The sequence below is a fragment of the Podarcis melisellensis genome (assembly GCF_964234715.1).
Source record: "Podarcis melisellensis genome assembly, chromosome: 15".
NCBI lineage: Eukaryota > Metazoa > Chordata > Lepidosauria > Squamata > Lacertidae > Podarcis > Podarcis melisellensis.
Genome location: NC_138532.1, coordinates 21,763,539 through 21,778,646, shown reverse-complemented (window position 1 = coordinate 21,778,646; position 15,108 = coordinate 21,763,539). Strand labels below are relative to the sequence as shown.

At 48.0% G+C, this 15,108-nt stretch overlaps 1 protein-coding gene across 1 annotated transcript in view; it reads right to left on the bottom strand.

Annotated features, from left to right (window-relative positions):
* Positions 1-10,957, bottom strand: part of OAF (out at first homolog) — a 34,705-nt gene extending 23,748 nt beyond the window's left edge. Inside the window, exon 1 of the mRNA XM_081890016.1 lies at positions 10,082-10,957. Within this exon, the coding sequence (XP_081746142.1) occupies positions 10,082-10,330 (249 nt within the window). The 5' untranslated portion in view covers positions 10,331-10,957. The remainder of the gene's footprint in view (positions 1-10,081) is intronic.
* Positions 10,958-15,108: the final 4,151 nt, after the last annotated feature.

Genomic DNA, 15,108 nt, shown 5'->3' with positions numbered 1-15,108 from the left:
TTCAGTTCACCTGTACTTTATAGGACTGTTGCAAGGATTACCAGTATGCGCAGCCTTCACACACCTGGAGAAGACCCTGGACTGCTATACAAATGGCAAGAATTGATCTCAAGCCAGGGCGCAGCAATTTTACACCACAAAGTTTCCTTGGAATCTAACCCAGCACCTAGGAATTTTAAACACTGCTTGAGCGGCAGACCCTCCCCCATTTCCCAGCACTTAGATGGCATCTCGTTCCCTCCTCTGGGATGAATGAAGAGTTTCAAGCCAAGATAACGCAAGTTGAGGTCAAGAGTAGCGGGAAGCCACAAAGATTGCAGAAATTCTTTCACTTTCAATTCCTCAAATAGTACGCAGCCAGGCTGAAGTGCTCTTCTCTGCTGCTATAAAAGGGGCAAAGTACAGTTTTGAAATCGGCACAAGCTTTATGCTGACTGGGCTTCACGAAGCTGGAAAAAGCAGAGATACCACCTTTAGAATACACAGGAGGCCTTATGCAGGCTGCACCCCAAGAAAAAAACAGCAGGCCACAACTCCAAAGCCAACTGGAAACCTGCCATGGGCCGGATTCAGCTCAGGGGACTCCAGTGGCCAGCCAGTAGAACTTTAGAAGAATGAGCAGCTCAACCATAAAGGTGGCATATACGAGGAGGTGGGGGATCTCTGGCCCCTGAGGCCGCTCCATCTGGCCCTCAGAACGTTCCCTTTCCCTAGGTCACACCCCCTTGCTGGTACTGCTTTGCTCCCCAAGTATTTCTGTCTGGCTGGTATATGTCCTTGAAATCCGATCACATCTTCTGCCTGCCTGAATGGATGGATGGATGGATGGAGGACATGTGGCCCTCAAACTGTTGCCCAGAAGAGAAGGAAGGCCTCAGGAAGATAAAGCGGTTCTCCACCTGAGTCAGAATCAGTATTCCCCGAAGCTAGAACTTCTTCCTGCAGATGCCCACCCTCAGATACCCTTGCAGAAAACCTCTCCAAGAACGTGAGAAGAACCTGAGGCATCAGAACAATGGCCCATCTAGTCCAGCATCCTATGCCCAATGAGATGCCCCAATGGGAAACCTGCAAGCACAAGAGACCTCTCCCCTCCTGTGGTTTCCAGGAAATGGCATTCAGAAGCATCACTGCCTTCCAACCGGGCAGGCACAGCATGACTGGTAGAGAGATAGCCTTCTTCTCCATCCTAATCTAGGTTGGTGGGAACTTGTGGGAGCTGCATCCTACATCCTTCAGCAGCTTCCTCCACCCATTTCCAGCATCTGTCAATGGCACTCACGTTCAGTTAACCAGTGATGGCCAAACTTGGCCCTCCAGCTGTTTTGGGACTACAACTCCCATCATCCCTAGCTAACAGGATCAGTGGTCAGAGATGATGGGAATTGTAGTCCCAAAACAGTTGGAGGGCCATCACTGAGCTAAGCAAATCCAAAGAGGATTCTGGAGCAACCACACCAGTGCTGTGGAATTCAATAGCATTTCTTTGTGTATGGTAGGGCGGGTAATGGAAAGAACAAACATCTGGGAATGCTAGAACTCGCATGGTTTTCTTCCAGAAGGACCCTCCCTTTCCTTGTCTCTGCCTATGAACAGATCTTTGTGCAGGGCAGACACAAAGGCAAGGGCTGGATCTAATATAGGAGCATCCCTGAGGGAGTCAAAGCTAAAAGGCGAATAAGTGGTGACATGATCAAAGTGCCCCCCCCCAATGCATGGCATGGAGGAAGTGGATAGAGGAAAGTTTTTCTATGTATGCTACGACTGCGGCCTATGTTTTGTTAGCACCAGAAATTGAAAACGAGAGAGGTCCCAACTAAAGAAGAACGGCGACTTAAGTTGACAGAATATGCACAACTAGCAGACTTAACATATAGGACAAGCGATCAAGAAGAACATATGTTTAAAGAAGACTGGAAAACGTTTATTGAATAAATGGGAAATAATTGTGTACAGCTGAAAACACTGGCAGCATTAAGATAAATTCAACAGTGTAAACATGTTCTGATGGAAGCAATAATGGAATACTGAATGGTATAGTTTTTGTAAATTTATGATATGTAAAATGAACCATGGAAAGAAAAGAAGGGAAGTCGTTGATATCTTAAGGATGTAAAAGGAGTATTTTAAATTGGAAAACAAAAAACTTAAGAAAAATGAGAGAGAGAGAGAGAGAGAGAGAGAGGGAGGGAGGGAGGGAGGGAGGGAGGGAGAGGGAGAAGTTTTTCTCCATCTCTCATAAGACTAGAAGTCATGGACATGCAATAAAGCAGAATGTTAGAAGATTCGGGGCAACACATAGTTAAACTAGGGCATTTGCTCCCACAGGAGGCAGTGATGGCCCCCAACCTGGACTGGACAAATTCATGGAGGAGAAAGAGTCTACTAGCCATCATGACTTTGCTCTGTCTCCTTGGTTGGAGGCAGCAATTCTTCTGAATATCAGTTGCTAAAAGCCACAAGAGGAGAGAATGCTCTTGTCCTCGGGTCCTTGAGGGTTTCCTACAACTCTCTGGTTGGCTGCTGTGAGAATAGGATGCTGGACTTGACAGGCCATCAGTCTGATTCAGTAGGGCTGCTCTTAAATTCAGCGTCTAAAAGAAGAGGTTCATCAACAGGGTGGAGACCTAGATCCTGTCCTCCCTACAGGCCACTCAGTATACAAAGCAGTAACAGTGCTCTGGAGGATGTAAAGTCCTTTGCCACTGCATAGCCTCTAAGAATTCTCTGATGGAAATAGGAACATCCTAAGGAAAAGTGGGATGCGGGTGGCAGGTGGTGCTGTGGGTTAAACCACAGAGCCTAAGACTTGCCAATCAGAAGATTGGCTCTTCGAATCCCCGCGAAGGGGTGAGCTCCCGTTTCTCGGTCCCAGCTCCTGCCAATCTAGCAGTTCGAAAGCACATCAAAGTGCAAGTAGATAAATAGGTACCACTCCGGCAGGAAGGTAAACGGTGTTTCTGTGCACTGCTCTGGTTTGCCAGAAGCAGCTTAGTCATGCTGGCCACATGTCCTGGAAGCTGTACACTGGCTCCCTCGGCCAATAAAGTGAGATGAGCACCGCAACCCCAGAGTTGGCCATGACTGGACCTAATGGTCAGGGGTCCCTTTACCTTTAAGGAAAAGTGGGAAATTCCAGGATCAAATCAGAAACCATGGTGGCTTCTGTAAATCTGGGACAGTCCCTGGAAAATAGGGACACTTGGGGTGTGGGTGTGTCTGCCCAGCCTGAGAGCCAAATGAGATGTGGTGCAAGAGATTTGCAATAAGAATCTCCGCTCACATAAAAAAGAGTAAAGAATAGAAGTCACTGGAAGGAAGAACAAACTACATCAGACTGGTGTGAAAGCCATTTAATGCTTTCCCCAATGCAATTTTTTTTCCTCATTAAACTCCCCCCTCCCTCCAAAAATATGTTTTTTTGTCATTTCCCCACAGAGGAAAGTTTAGAGGTATCTTAGGATTGTCAAACGCCAATATATTTTGATCTTAAATACAAGGGCCGCAGCTCAGTGGTTAGAGCCCCTGCTTTGCATCCAGAAGGTCCCAGGCTCAATACCCAGCAGCTCCAAGCAGGGCTGGGAGAGAACCCTGCTCTGAAACCCTGCAGTGCTGCTGTCAGTCAGTGCAGACTGTACTGGGCTGAATGGACCATGAGTCTCTCTCAGCATAAGGCAGCCTCCTATGTTTCTACTGCATGCATAGGTGCCAGCTCTCTGCAGCCCTGCACTCCTGAGCACCCACAAAATTCCATGTGAAGGAGCCAGGCACCCACAAATTTTGGTGCCAGGGCCATGCATGCTGCATGGCACCCACAGCCTCGGGCACCCATGGTCACAGGGCCAAGCTGGCATTCCAAGCTGGCACTGTGACCTGTAGGTTGTCCCCCATCAGGCAAAGAGCAGCTTAGAATGGGAGGAGAAGAAAGAATATAACACCCTCCTCCTTCTGTGCTGTAGTCCCAGTCCCCGAGACTTCTATTAATTTTCAAAAAATGGCCCCTGTGGAACATCATCATGGGTTTCCTGCATTACATCTATTTTGGCCGGAATATTGGGATCTCATTCACATCTGGGAATGCATGGCTTGCAGATTGTAACCCTTGATAAATGTGGGCACCCAGAGAACCATATAATGAGCTCCATATGTGCAGTGAGGCTAGAGGTGTAAACAGCAAGATGCCAAGGTTTTCTAGCAAATTGCTCGTGAAACCAGAGGAAGCTTCAAAAGGCAGATTCCAATACAGTGCAAGGAAAGGATCTGCTTTCCCAAGATAAAAAGACAAGAGCCTTTTTGGATGCATTGCCAGGGCTTACAAGAACAACTAAATTGCCTCCGTAAAGTCCCCATTGCGTATATTCCAATAGTGACCCTGTTCTCCAAATGCTGAACCTTAGATAACCAAGAAACTGGAATCCCAAGGAACCGGAATTCCAAAGTTTGCAAAACAAGAAGCGAAATCTTAAAAGGAGGAGCTGCCCAATGAGGGCTGAGCATGCTCATTGGCCACCGATGGCTAGCTGAATGCTGAAAAGTGGTGCTGCTAGGGAGAGAAATGATAACAGGATGGGGAAAAGCAGCACTCGACGCTGCAACATTTTGTGGTAGGCCTCATTTGTAACCACCACCACCACCAATAACAGTGTACTATTCATGTGCACAGTGCTTCAGAAAGAATAAATGGCCAGGTCTAAGACCCAAGGGCTTTACAATTTTCATATATATCTCCACCACCACCAAGGGGCTTGCATCTACAATATACACAAATGAGTTGCAATGAAGCAGAGGAGCCACGTCTCTCATTCATTTACAGTGGTACCTCAGGTTAAGAACTTAATTTTTTTCTGGAGGTCCGTTTTAGTGTGAAACTGTTCTTAACCTGAAGCACCACTTTAGCTAATGGGGCCTCCAGCTGCCCCTGCGCCGCCAAAGCACGATTTCTGTTCTCATCTTGAAGCAAAGTTCTTAACCCGAGGTAATATTTCTGGGTTAGCGGAGTCTGTAACCTGAAGCATATGTAACCTGAAGCATATGTAACCCGAGGTACCACTGTACTTGTTTTTAATAAGATCTGCATGGTCCACCCATGTATGTCAAAGTTATAGAGCAACACAGCATGTTAAAGATCTTCTAATGGTCGAGGCATAATTGACCTGTGCTAATTAATTCTCAGCACACCCCTTTGCTTAAGGGCAGCTGAAGGGCCTGGCTGGTTAACAGCCATGTCTACTTGGTGCTGCATTCTTTGAAAGAATCCAAACAAAGAATGGGGGTGGGGTGGGGGGGAAGGAGGTCCCACCAGAAGTTGGTCAGAACACCCTGGTCATAGCAGAGATGGGAAAGAATTACGGCAGGAACATAGCAGGTAACCCTCTTTGTATGAGGGTGCTTTGGGGCCTTCCATTATTACTTATCTTGTAGCAGACAATTTGAGGGACTTGCAGACAAGCTATAAGGGACCACAGTTTACTCAAACGTCTTTCATCATGACATACATTGCACATTGGTAATCTGAACTTTGTGATATCAAAAGCTAAATTCCCCAGCCTGTCTCATTCTATGCAAATTAAAGCTATGTGCCCGATTGCTCTACTTTTCCATAAATAGACTTTTCTTTATTACCCCATTGTGTAATTCTTCTTCTGCTAGTCACAGGGAAGGGCAAGACCAGACCCAGGATAGCCAGACACTGCAGTAACAGTGTCAGACGAGGCTGCCCAGTGAGACCCATGTTCAAATCCTCACTCAATCATTAAGCTGGCCAAGAAACCTTTGGTGAATCTCTCTCAGCTTAAACAATTTGCAGAGTTCTTGTGACGACAGAACAAGGAGAAACAACATGTGCATTATTCTAGGCAATTTTTGACAGTGCTAAAGGTTATTAATAAATCCCCAGAGGCGAATTAACCAACAGTGCTTGGTGAATTCTGGCTTCTGAATTCACCAAGCACCACCAGCATATTTTCTAGCATATTCACCGTCATAAGGGCTAGGAACTTTCTTTTTTGAAAACAAAATGAAAACTGAGATTTGGGAGCAGTGGCGTAGGGTGGGTTGTCAGCACCCGGGGCAAGGCAAGTAATTTGCGCCCCTAATCCGTGGATTTGTGCCCCCTAACCCTAACCCCCAGATGTTGTGCCCGGTGCGGCCGGCCCCCCCTGCACCCCCCACACTACGCCACTGTTTGGGAGAAGTTAAATTCAGCATCCAGTACCACTTCAGCTGACATCCTGCAACCAGTAAGGCAGGACCTACTGAACCTTAACAGGGAAGGACAAGAAAGTAGCAGAACACGATAATCAGGCACATTCTTCCATTCTTTCCCACTACCACCCCTGTGCTTATCAGACCTTCTTCTTGCAGAGAAGGGCTTTATTTTTGCGGCAGAGCACATGGCTTGCACAGAGGTCACAGGTTCACTTCCCAGCATCTCCAGACTGAAAACCCTGAAGATCCACTTTCAGTCAGTTTAGACAGTGCTAAGCTCAATGGACCGATGGCACCTAAAGAGGGTAATTTTGTGAAGGACCGCATCTTGGCAAGAGCTACAACAGGAGATTCAGGGTGTTGAAAAGGCATTGCTTTCACACAATGCACTGTTAACCAGTGGAACCCACAGGCCCAGGATGCTTTTAAAAGGAGGTTAAACAGAATTAGAGAAGGGCACAGCTCAGCTGTAGAGCATGTGTGTTGCATGGGAAAGGTCACAGGTTCAGTCCTCAACAATTCTAGCTAGAAAAGCTGAATGTGAGAGATAGAAACTTAGAAGGCTGCAACAACAACAACAACAACAGAGTCAGAGCTGGTCTGCCTTGCTCTTAGAGCAGGACTGTCTAAAACAGTCTTTGCCACCCAGTTACCCTCCATATTTTGAACTATAATTCCCACCAGCCTCAGTCTGCATGACCCATGGGCAGGGATCATAGAAATCATAGAATTGTAAGGGACCATGAGGATCATCTAGTCCAAGCCTTCAATGCAGGAATATGCAGCTGTCCCATTCGGGGATCAAACTTGCAACCTTGGCTTTATCAGCACCATGCTCAAACCAACTGAGCTATTCAGGCTGCTGCTGATGGGGTCTGAAGTCCAAAAGGCACCTGGATGGGGATGCCCATTTTACAACATGGGGCAAGGTCCTTGAATGCATATTCCATCCAGGCAGAGACTCATTCCCTCACTGCACCTTCCCAGCTACCTCTCCACTTCCAGATTCCATATCTGGTTCCTAACTTGTTTTGTTTAAGGCAGGGATGGGGGACTCTGTGACTCTATGGATCTCCAGCTGCCATCTGCCCCAACCAGCACAGCTATGGGTCAGGGATGATGTGAGTTGGAGTCGAACAACAGCCTGTGAATTCCTCATCCCTTGTGTTAAGCTGACACAGATCTAGTTAGGACCCTTACCTGGGATTACAGTGTGGTGGAGGAGGAGAAGGGAGCCCCCCACAGCTTGCTTTGGTTTACTTCCTGGTCCTAATTTGGGTTCCCCCCAACTCTCCCCTGCCAGGAAAACTTGGAGGCTGTTCTCTAGAGCCTACTGGACTTTGTAGGCAATAGAGTCGGCCTGCTCCAAAGCACAGAACCATCATAACAACAACAAGCAACAACGTTTATTTCTTGTACCCTACCCATCTGAGATTTCTCCCTCCACAAACAAGGCAAAAAAGAGGCTTTTGCATGGTGCATCAGTTTGTGGAGGCCTGCATGGGATCACTCCCCTCTCTTTCTGCAAACCTAATGCCAGAAATCACAGTTAAAGATCCTCTATAAACACTCCCCCCCTCCCACTCATCTTGCAAGCTTCTCCCTCCATGAGAAGATATCAGTGACCAGAGTTCCCAGGCTGGAGTCTCTTTGATCTGCTCCATTCCACTGCGTAATGTAGGACACTGCAAAATACACCAGGGACCATATTCCAGACAGTGGACCGTTCAGGGCTGGGGTGGGGGGAGGCACGGATCTACAGACGCCTCTGCTTAATAAGGAAAGGACAATGGCTGGGGCACAGAGAGATGCTCCTCGCCTCCCACACCCAGAGCACAAGCGAGCCAGTTGTTTGGGGCTGTGTCACTGACCGCACAGCGATTACTCCATTGTGGGAGCCTTTCAATCAGGACTGATCTTCATTTTTAAGCAGCTGCTGTGGGTTGGAAAGCTCCTGTTGCACATGGAAGCCATAAGATGCAGTCTCTGTTCAAACATGTGCATGCTATCTCTTGACTCCTTACCACTGCAGTTCAGTGAGCATAAGGAGAACTTTGCTGGGTCAGACCAAGGGTCTTTCCAGTCTGAAGTTCTGTTTCTAACAGCCAACCAACTGCCTCGAGGAAATCTGCAATAAAGGCTTGCACCATTTGGGACTTGTTAGTTTAGAGAAACAGCTAGTAAGGGTGACAGCGTGCAAGTGTATACAGTTATGCATGAGATGGAGAATGTAGAAAGAGAAAAGATTTTCTGTCTTTCTCCTAACACTATTACTATTATTATTTTATTTGTACTCCAACCATCTGACTGGGTTGCTCCAGCCACTCTGGGTGGCTTCCAACAAATTGTAAAAACCCAGTAAGACATCAAACTTCTCTGTACAGGGCTGCCCTCAGATGTATTCTAAAAAGTCATATAGCTGTTAATTTCTGTCTCATTGAAATTCAATGAAGCTGAATGTTGGAAGATTCATGACGGGGGGGGGGCAAGGACTTTGCCATACATAGTTAAACTATGGAACTCACTTCTGCAGTGGGCAGTGATAGCCACCAACTTAGATGGCTTTAAAAGAGGATTGGACAGATTCATAGAAGGTAAGGCTTTCAGTGGTTACTAGCTGTGATGGCTCTGCTCTACCTTCACAGTCAGAGGCAGTAACGCTTCTGAATACCAGTTGCTGGAAACCACAGGAGGGGAGAATTCTCTTGTGTTTGGGTCCTGCATGGTGCATCTGATTGGTCACTGTGGGAACCAAATGTTGGACTAGGTGGGCCACTGCCCTGATCCAGCTAGGCACTTATGTTTAATATCAGATATATCCTCAAGCTAGCCAGGCCAATTCCTACAATCCTGGTCCCCACCCTCTTTATGCAGGGAGAGTGAGCTAAATCACGGGGGGTGGGGGGCGGAGAGGGATTTGGTGATGCGTGTGGCTTTTGCGTGCGGGTGCAATGAATGAACTAGCCTTTGATGTCTGGGAGCCAACTCCATAAAATAACCCCAGAACACTGTGATCGTTGCACCTCTGGCATTGGTTGGGAAATCAAAGATGCAGATGCTGTCTTTGAAGCAATCTCCAAGCTGAAACCCTATACACTGTTTCTCAGAAATAAGACATAAGGTAAGAAGAGCCCTCCTGGATGAGGCCAAAGGCCCCTCTAGACACGTATAAAGTCAATCCCACTACCTTCCGACCAAATGGATTGGCTCCTTTCCCTTGTCTTGCACTTTACCCTGCAGGTTAAAACCTCCCACTCACCTCTGAAAGCTCTCAGTCCAACTCAGCCTAGTGGGTAGAAACTCAGGCTTAGAGTTCACTGAGCCACCACTTCAAATCCTTGCAGAGCTTATGAATCTCCCACAGTCACTATAGGCAAGAAGACACTCAGAGATGTGAAGGCCACCAGGATAAAATCAGGAGGACTACAATTAGTTCCGCCCCCCTCAGGCCTTCAGATATCTAGCACTCTTTCAGTCTGACCTACCTCCAAGGGCTGCTGTGAAGATAAAATAGAGGGAGGGGCACACACCATAGATGCTCCCCCCAGCTCATTGGAGGAAGGGGGAGATTAAAAGTTTAAGCAATGTGCCAGGGAAGTTTTTAATGTGTGACATTTTAATGTATTTTTAATCTTTGTTGGAAGCCGCCCAGAGTGGCTGGGGAAGCCCAGCCAGATGGGCGGGGTACAAATAATAAATTATTATTGTTAGAATATTGGGTGTGTGGGTGTGTATCTATTAACCCCATCCTTTCCAGTTGGTTCCCCCGTTCATCCTCTTACCTTAGAGGAAAGACCCTCACATTTTCCTGGCGGGAAAGCCCCCCCAAGCCACAATTCCTGTGCCCCTGTCGACCCCCGCGTGCGCCCCGCACCTGTTTGAAGTCGGCCGTGAGGGTGATGAGGGTGCCGTCGCCCTTGCGGAGCTCCAGGGTGACGCAGTCCGCCCCGCTGTCCGCCTGTAGGCTCTCCTCCGTCACTTGCCCATCGGGGAGCCGGACGCGGACTCGCAGCTCCGACGGGGCCCCCGACGCCGCGGCCACCCAGGGCAGAGGCTGGGGCCAGAGCAGCGCCGTCAAGAAGAAACGGAGCCAGCCTCCTCCTCCTCCTCCCTGGCAGAGCATCTCCAGCAGAAAGTGGGGGGTATGGAGGGCGAGGGAAGAGAGACTGATCCAAACACCCTCTAAGAAGGACCCCCTTCCCGGCCGGAGTCCCAATCACGCTCTCCGCAGCTCCACCGCCCCGTCTGGGAAGAAGGAGAGAAACTTTCTCAAAGTTTGCAACTTTCCTTCTGGAGTTGGCGGAGGCTCCTGGCTTGACTGCCTGCCGTCTCCTTATCCCTTCGCCGGGGGAAAAAAACCCCTGCACTGGCGCCCCCTCGAGCCCCTGGATGTCCCTCCGCCGGACACCGCATGGGCTGCTGGCGAGGGAGGTCTACTCCTGGGAAAGTCCTCTTGCGGCTGCGCTCCGCCCCGCCCGGCTGCCAGGGGTGCTCGGATGCTGACTGCTGCTGCCCTCGCCTCGGCTCCCGTTGTTCCTGCTGCCGGCCCTCGCCTCTCCTTCCTCTGTCTCCCCTTTCAAGCTCCCCCTTACTTCTCTCTCTTTCTCTCTCTCTCCTCCTTTTTTTTTTTTTGCTCCTTTTCATTCAATCGCCCCGTCACTTCCTTCACTCTCCAGCATAACAACCCGTCGTGGGACCTGCCTTAAAGAGACATGCGCCCCCTGCCTGCCTCCCCCGCCTTGGAAAGGGCAGGAGCGCCTATGCAGCTCCCCACCCCAGCAGGAGAGCGAATGCGAAAGCAATAAAACTGGAGTGGAAAGAAAGAAAAAGTTGAACTAACTTTATCACTTGCACGCACATGCCGCCACCGTTGGTTTCAGGCTTCCTGTGATCATCTTGATTTATAGGGAGCGGGGGCTCTTTCCCTTAATCAAGACCATCCCTGCAAAACTTCAGCCAAAAGTCCGCCTCCCTTTCATTCCCCCCCCCTCTGTTTGAAAAAAGATACGGTGGGATTTCCCCGCTACAAAACAAAATTATAATGTTAAGTTTAAGGCATCATTCATAAGGTGAGTAGCAGGTGATATGATAGGAGTCTATAAAACTACACATGGCATGGAGAATAGTAAGAGCTTGTGGGCTTTCGATGAGGCTGAATGTTGGAAGATGTGGAACAGAGAAAAATGTCTTTTTCATGCAATGCATAAACTGTGGGACTTACCCCCACAAGAGGCAGTGACTGCCACAAATTTGGATGGCCACTTAGCCAGTGTGGTGTAGTGGTTAAGAGCGGTAGTCTCATAATCTGGGGAACCGGGTTCGCGTCTCCGCTCCTCCACATGCAGCTGCTGGGTGACCTTGGGCTAGTCACCCTTCTCTGAAATCTCTCAGCCCCACTCACCTCACAGAGTGTTTGTTGTGGGGAAGGAAGGGAAAGGAGATTGTTAGCCGCTTTGAGACTTCTTAGAGTAGTGATAAAGCGGGATATCAAATCCAAACTCCTCCTCCTCCTCCTCCTCCTCCTCCTCCTCCTCCTCCTCCTCCTCTTCTTCTTCTTCTTCTTCTTCTTCAGCAGCCAGAAGCATCATAGCCAGACACTGGAGAGACCAATAGTATCAAATAGTATGGGAAACATCCTTTTTAGAAAAACCAACCAACAAACTGAAACTGACATGGGAACAAATAGAAGAAGATGCCTTCACCCCGATATGGTTACCCTTTATCGCATACATAGCTCAACAAGACGACGACAAGAACCCGCCAGCAGCATTTGAATCAATCTGGCTAACCTGATCCAAACACAAACACAAACCCCACTCACACATGGAAACAAATTTCACTACAAGCAATCAAAGACAACCGACCACACCTAGGCCAACCCCAACCTCTCACCACCAAAGGAATACAAGTGAATAGTAAAGAGAACCCACACAAGTGACACTGACACAAAACATCACACATACACTAAATAGAATAGAAGCATTGCCCCCCATGCCACCCTCCTACTCACCATTCTGCCCTCCACCTCTTCCCCCCTTTTCTTCCTAATGTAACACTACAGTGGTACCTCAGGTTAAGAACTTAATTAGTTCCAGAGGTCTGTTCTTAACCTGAAACTGTTCTTAACCTGAGGTACCATTTTAGCTAATGGGGCCTCCCACTGACACCACGCCGCTGGAGCACGATTTCTGTTCTCATCCTGAAGCAAAGTTCTTAACCCGAGGTATTATTTCTGGGTTAGCGGAGTCTGTAACCTGAAGCGTCTGTAACCTGAAGCATCTGTAACTCGAGGTACCACTGTAATGTCTCAATGAATGAAACTGATCTGTAGAAAATGTAGCTTGAAAAAAAGAGACATTGCACATACTTTTTTAAACCAAGAAATCTTTAATAAACATATATATTGAAAATAAAACAGAAGACTGGACAAATTCATGGGTGATAAGACTCTCAATGGCTAAGCTCTACCTTCATGACTGGAGGCAATAATGTTTCTGAATACTAGTTGCTGAAAATTACAGGAGAGGAGAATGCTCTTGTGCTGGGCTCCTTGCTTGTAGGCTTCTCATTGGGGCACCTGTTTGGCCACTGTGGAAACAGAATCCTGGATTTGATGCTTCAGGCAATTCTTAAGTTCTTGATCATTCTCTCCTGTTTTGGTTTGCCAGCAAATGATATTCATTGGCAGACCATCTGTGAACATGGAGGTTCCATACATTTGTCACTGCTAGGAGCAAAGGAAAACACTCTTGTGCTCAGGTCCTGCTTGCAGGTTTTCTGCTGGCATCTGGTGTTCCACCATAAGAACAGGACGCAGGACTAGATGAACCATTGGCCTGATCCAGCAAGCTCTTCTTATGTCTGTTTACACCACCACCCCTGCCAGAGGTAGCCAACAGGATGCCCTCCAGATGTTGGACCACAATTTTCATCCTCCCTGACCTCTGGATGTGCTGGCTGGGGTTGATGGGATTCAGAGTCCCACCACATTGGGAGGTTCGCTAGATCTGGCCTGCACATGAGGCAGGATGAAGCACCTGCCTCAGGCGGTGGAATTGCGAGAGGTGGTGCTCCACCTATCTCACTATTTCCCCTCCTGTGTTCAGTGAGAACCAGGGCATTCCTGTGCACCACGTTGCCACTCAGCTTCCCACCTAGAGTCCAATACTACACAGGAGGTTGTCTCATGTTAAACCAAACTATTGGTCCATCTACCTTAGTACAGTGGCACCTCGGGTTACAGACGCTTCAGGTTACATATGCTTCAGGTTACAGACTCCACTAACCCAGAAATAGTACCTCAGGTTAAGAACTTTGCTTCAGGATGAGATCAGAAATCGTGCAGCAGCAGCAGGAAGCCCCATTAGCTAAAGTGGTGCTTCAGGTTAAGAACAGTTTCAGGTTAAAAACAGACCTCCAGAACGAATTAAGTTATTAACCCGAGGTACCACTGTACCGTTTCCTGATGGAGCAGTTCTCCAGGGTTTCAGGCAAGGGACAGCTCACACCTGACTAGGGAGTACTGGGTTCAGAACTTTTCTAGTCCTGGGGGTTGTTAGGGGGGTTGTCCAGATCTAGACTTTTGCATTGAGCTCCCAGATCTACAGTCTCATTTCCATTCTCTTTAAAAACACACAGGGCAGTTTTCTCTCTGCAAACGGGCGTAAATTTGCATCTATGCACATGAAATGGCATACACAAATTTGTGCAACCGCCCCTATGATTTGAGTCTTTTAAGAATCTTGCAATGTTCTGATTTTAGCTCACAGAATACTTTCATTCAAATGTCTGTTTCTTAAAAAACTTTGGCTGACCCAAAACACCCATTGCAAATTCCTTTGCTCCTGTCTTGCAAAGGCCAAAGTATACATTTGGGAAAGGACTGTAGCTCAACTGAAAGCATGTGTTCTTCGTGAAGGAGGTTCCAGATTCATTTCCTGGCATCTCCAGGTAGGGCTGGGAAAAACCCTGAAACCCTGGAAAGCTACTTCCAGTCAGGGTCGATAATACGGAGTTAGATGGACTGATGCTCTTGTCCAGTTTAAGGCAACTTCCTGTGTTCCTATGAAGCCACGTTGATCACTAACTGGGCATGGAACAATCTCGTTCATCTTGGCGAATTTTCCCACACAAAGTCAATGCAGGAACGACGTACAGTCTCCAGTTGTTGTTTTTTTTCTGCTTGGGGATGTTCCATGGAAGCGTTTTAAGAGATAGGAACATACAGTTAAAGCAGCGGGAAGCAATCAGAGCTGCAAGAACCCTTTGTTGCAAATTTATTTTTCATTAAAGGAAGGAAGTTGCATCTGGAAAACGGCAGGGGCCCACAGCTCAGTGACGGCAGACCAGATGCTTAGTACACAGCACATTTGAGATTCAACTGAGGTGAAGGCAAGGCGGGAAACCTCCGGACTAGGGAGCCAAATCTGGACCTCTGGACCTTTCTATCTGGCCCTTGGGACTCTACCCAGGCCACACCCTCTCCTCAACCACACAGTCTCTCCTCAGGGTACAGCCCTTGCCAGTGATGCTTGACACACTTCTTGAATGTTTTTTTGCCTTGCTGGACTTTGTCCTTGCACTCAGAAAGAGCTTCTAGCTTATCTGGCTGGAGGATGGAGAGGGACGCTTGATGATGTGCAGGAACTATAGCCTACCATACAAAGGTGAAATTGGCACCTATTGCTCCACCTACTTTTGTTTCTGGTCCTGCCCATCCCTGGCATTTGACCACCAGAGAGATAACCAGGATCTTGTTCTGAGTAGATACTGAGGGACCAGTCTGCATGAGACCCTTGACACACAGGGATGTTTCAGACATGAATAAGAAGCAAACACACCAGAGAGATTGTCTTCAGTTCCTTGACTTGTGGAACACATGTATGGCCACAAATGATGCGG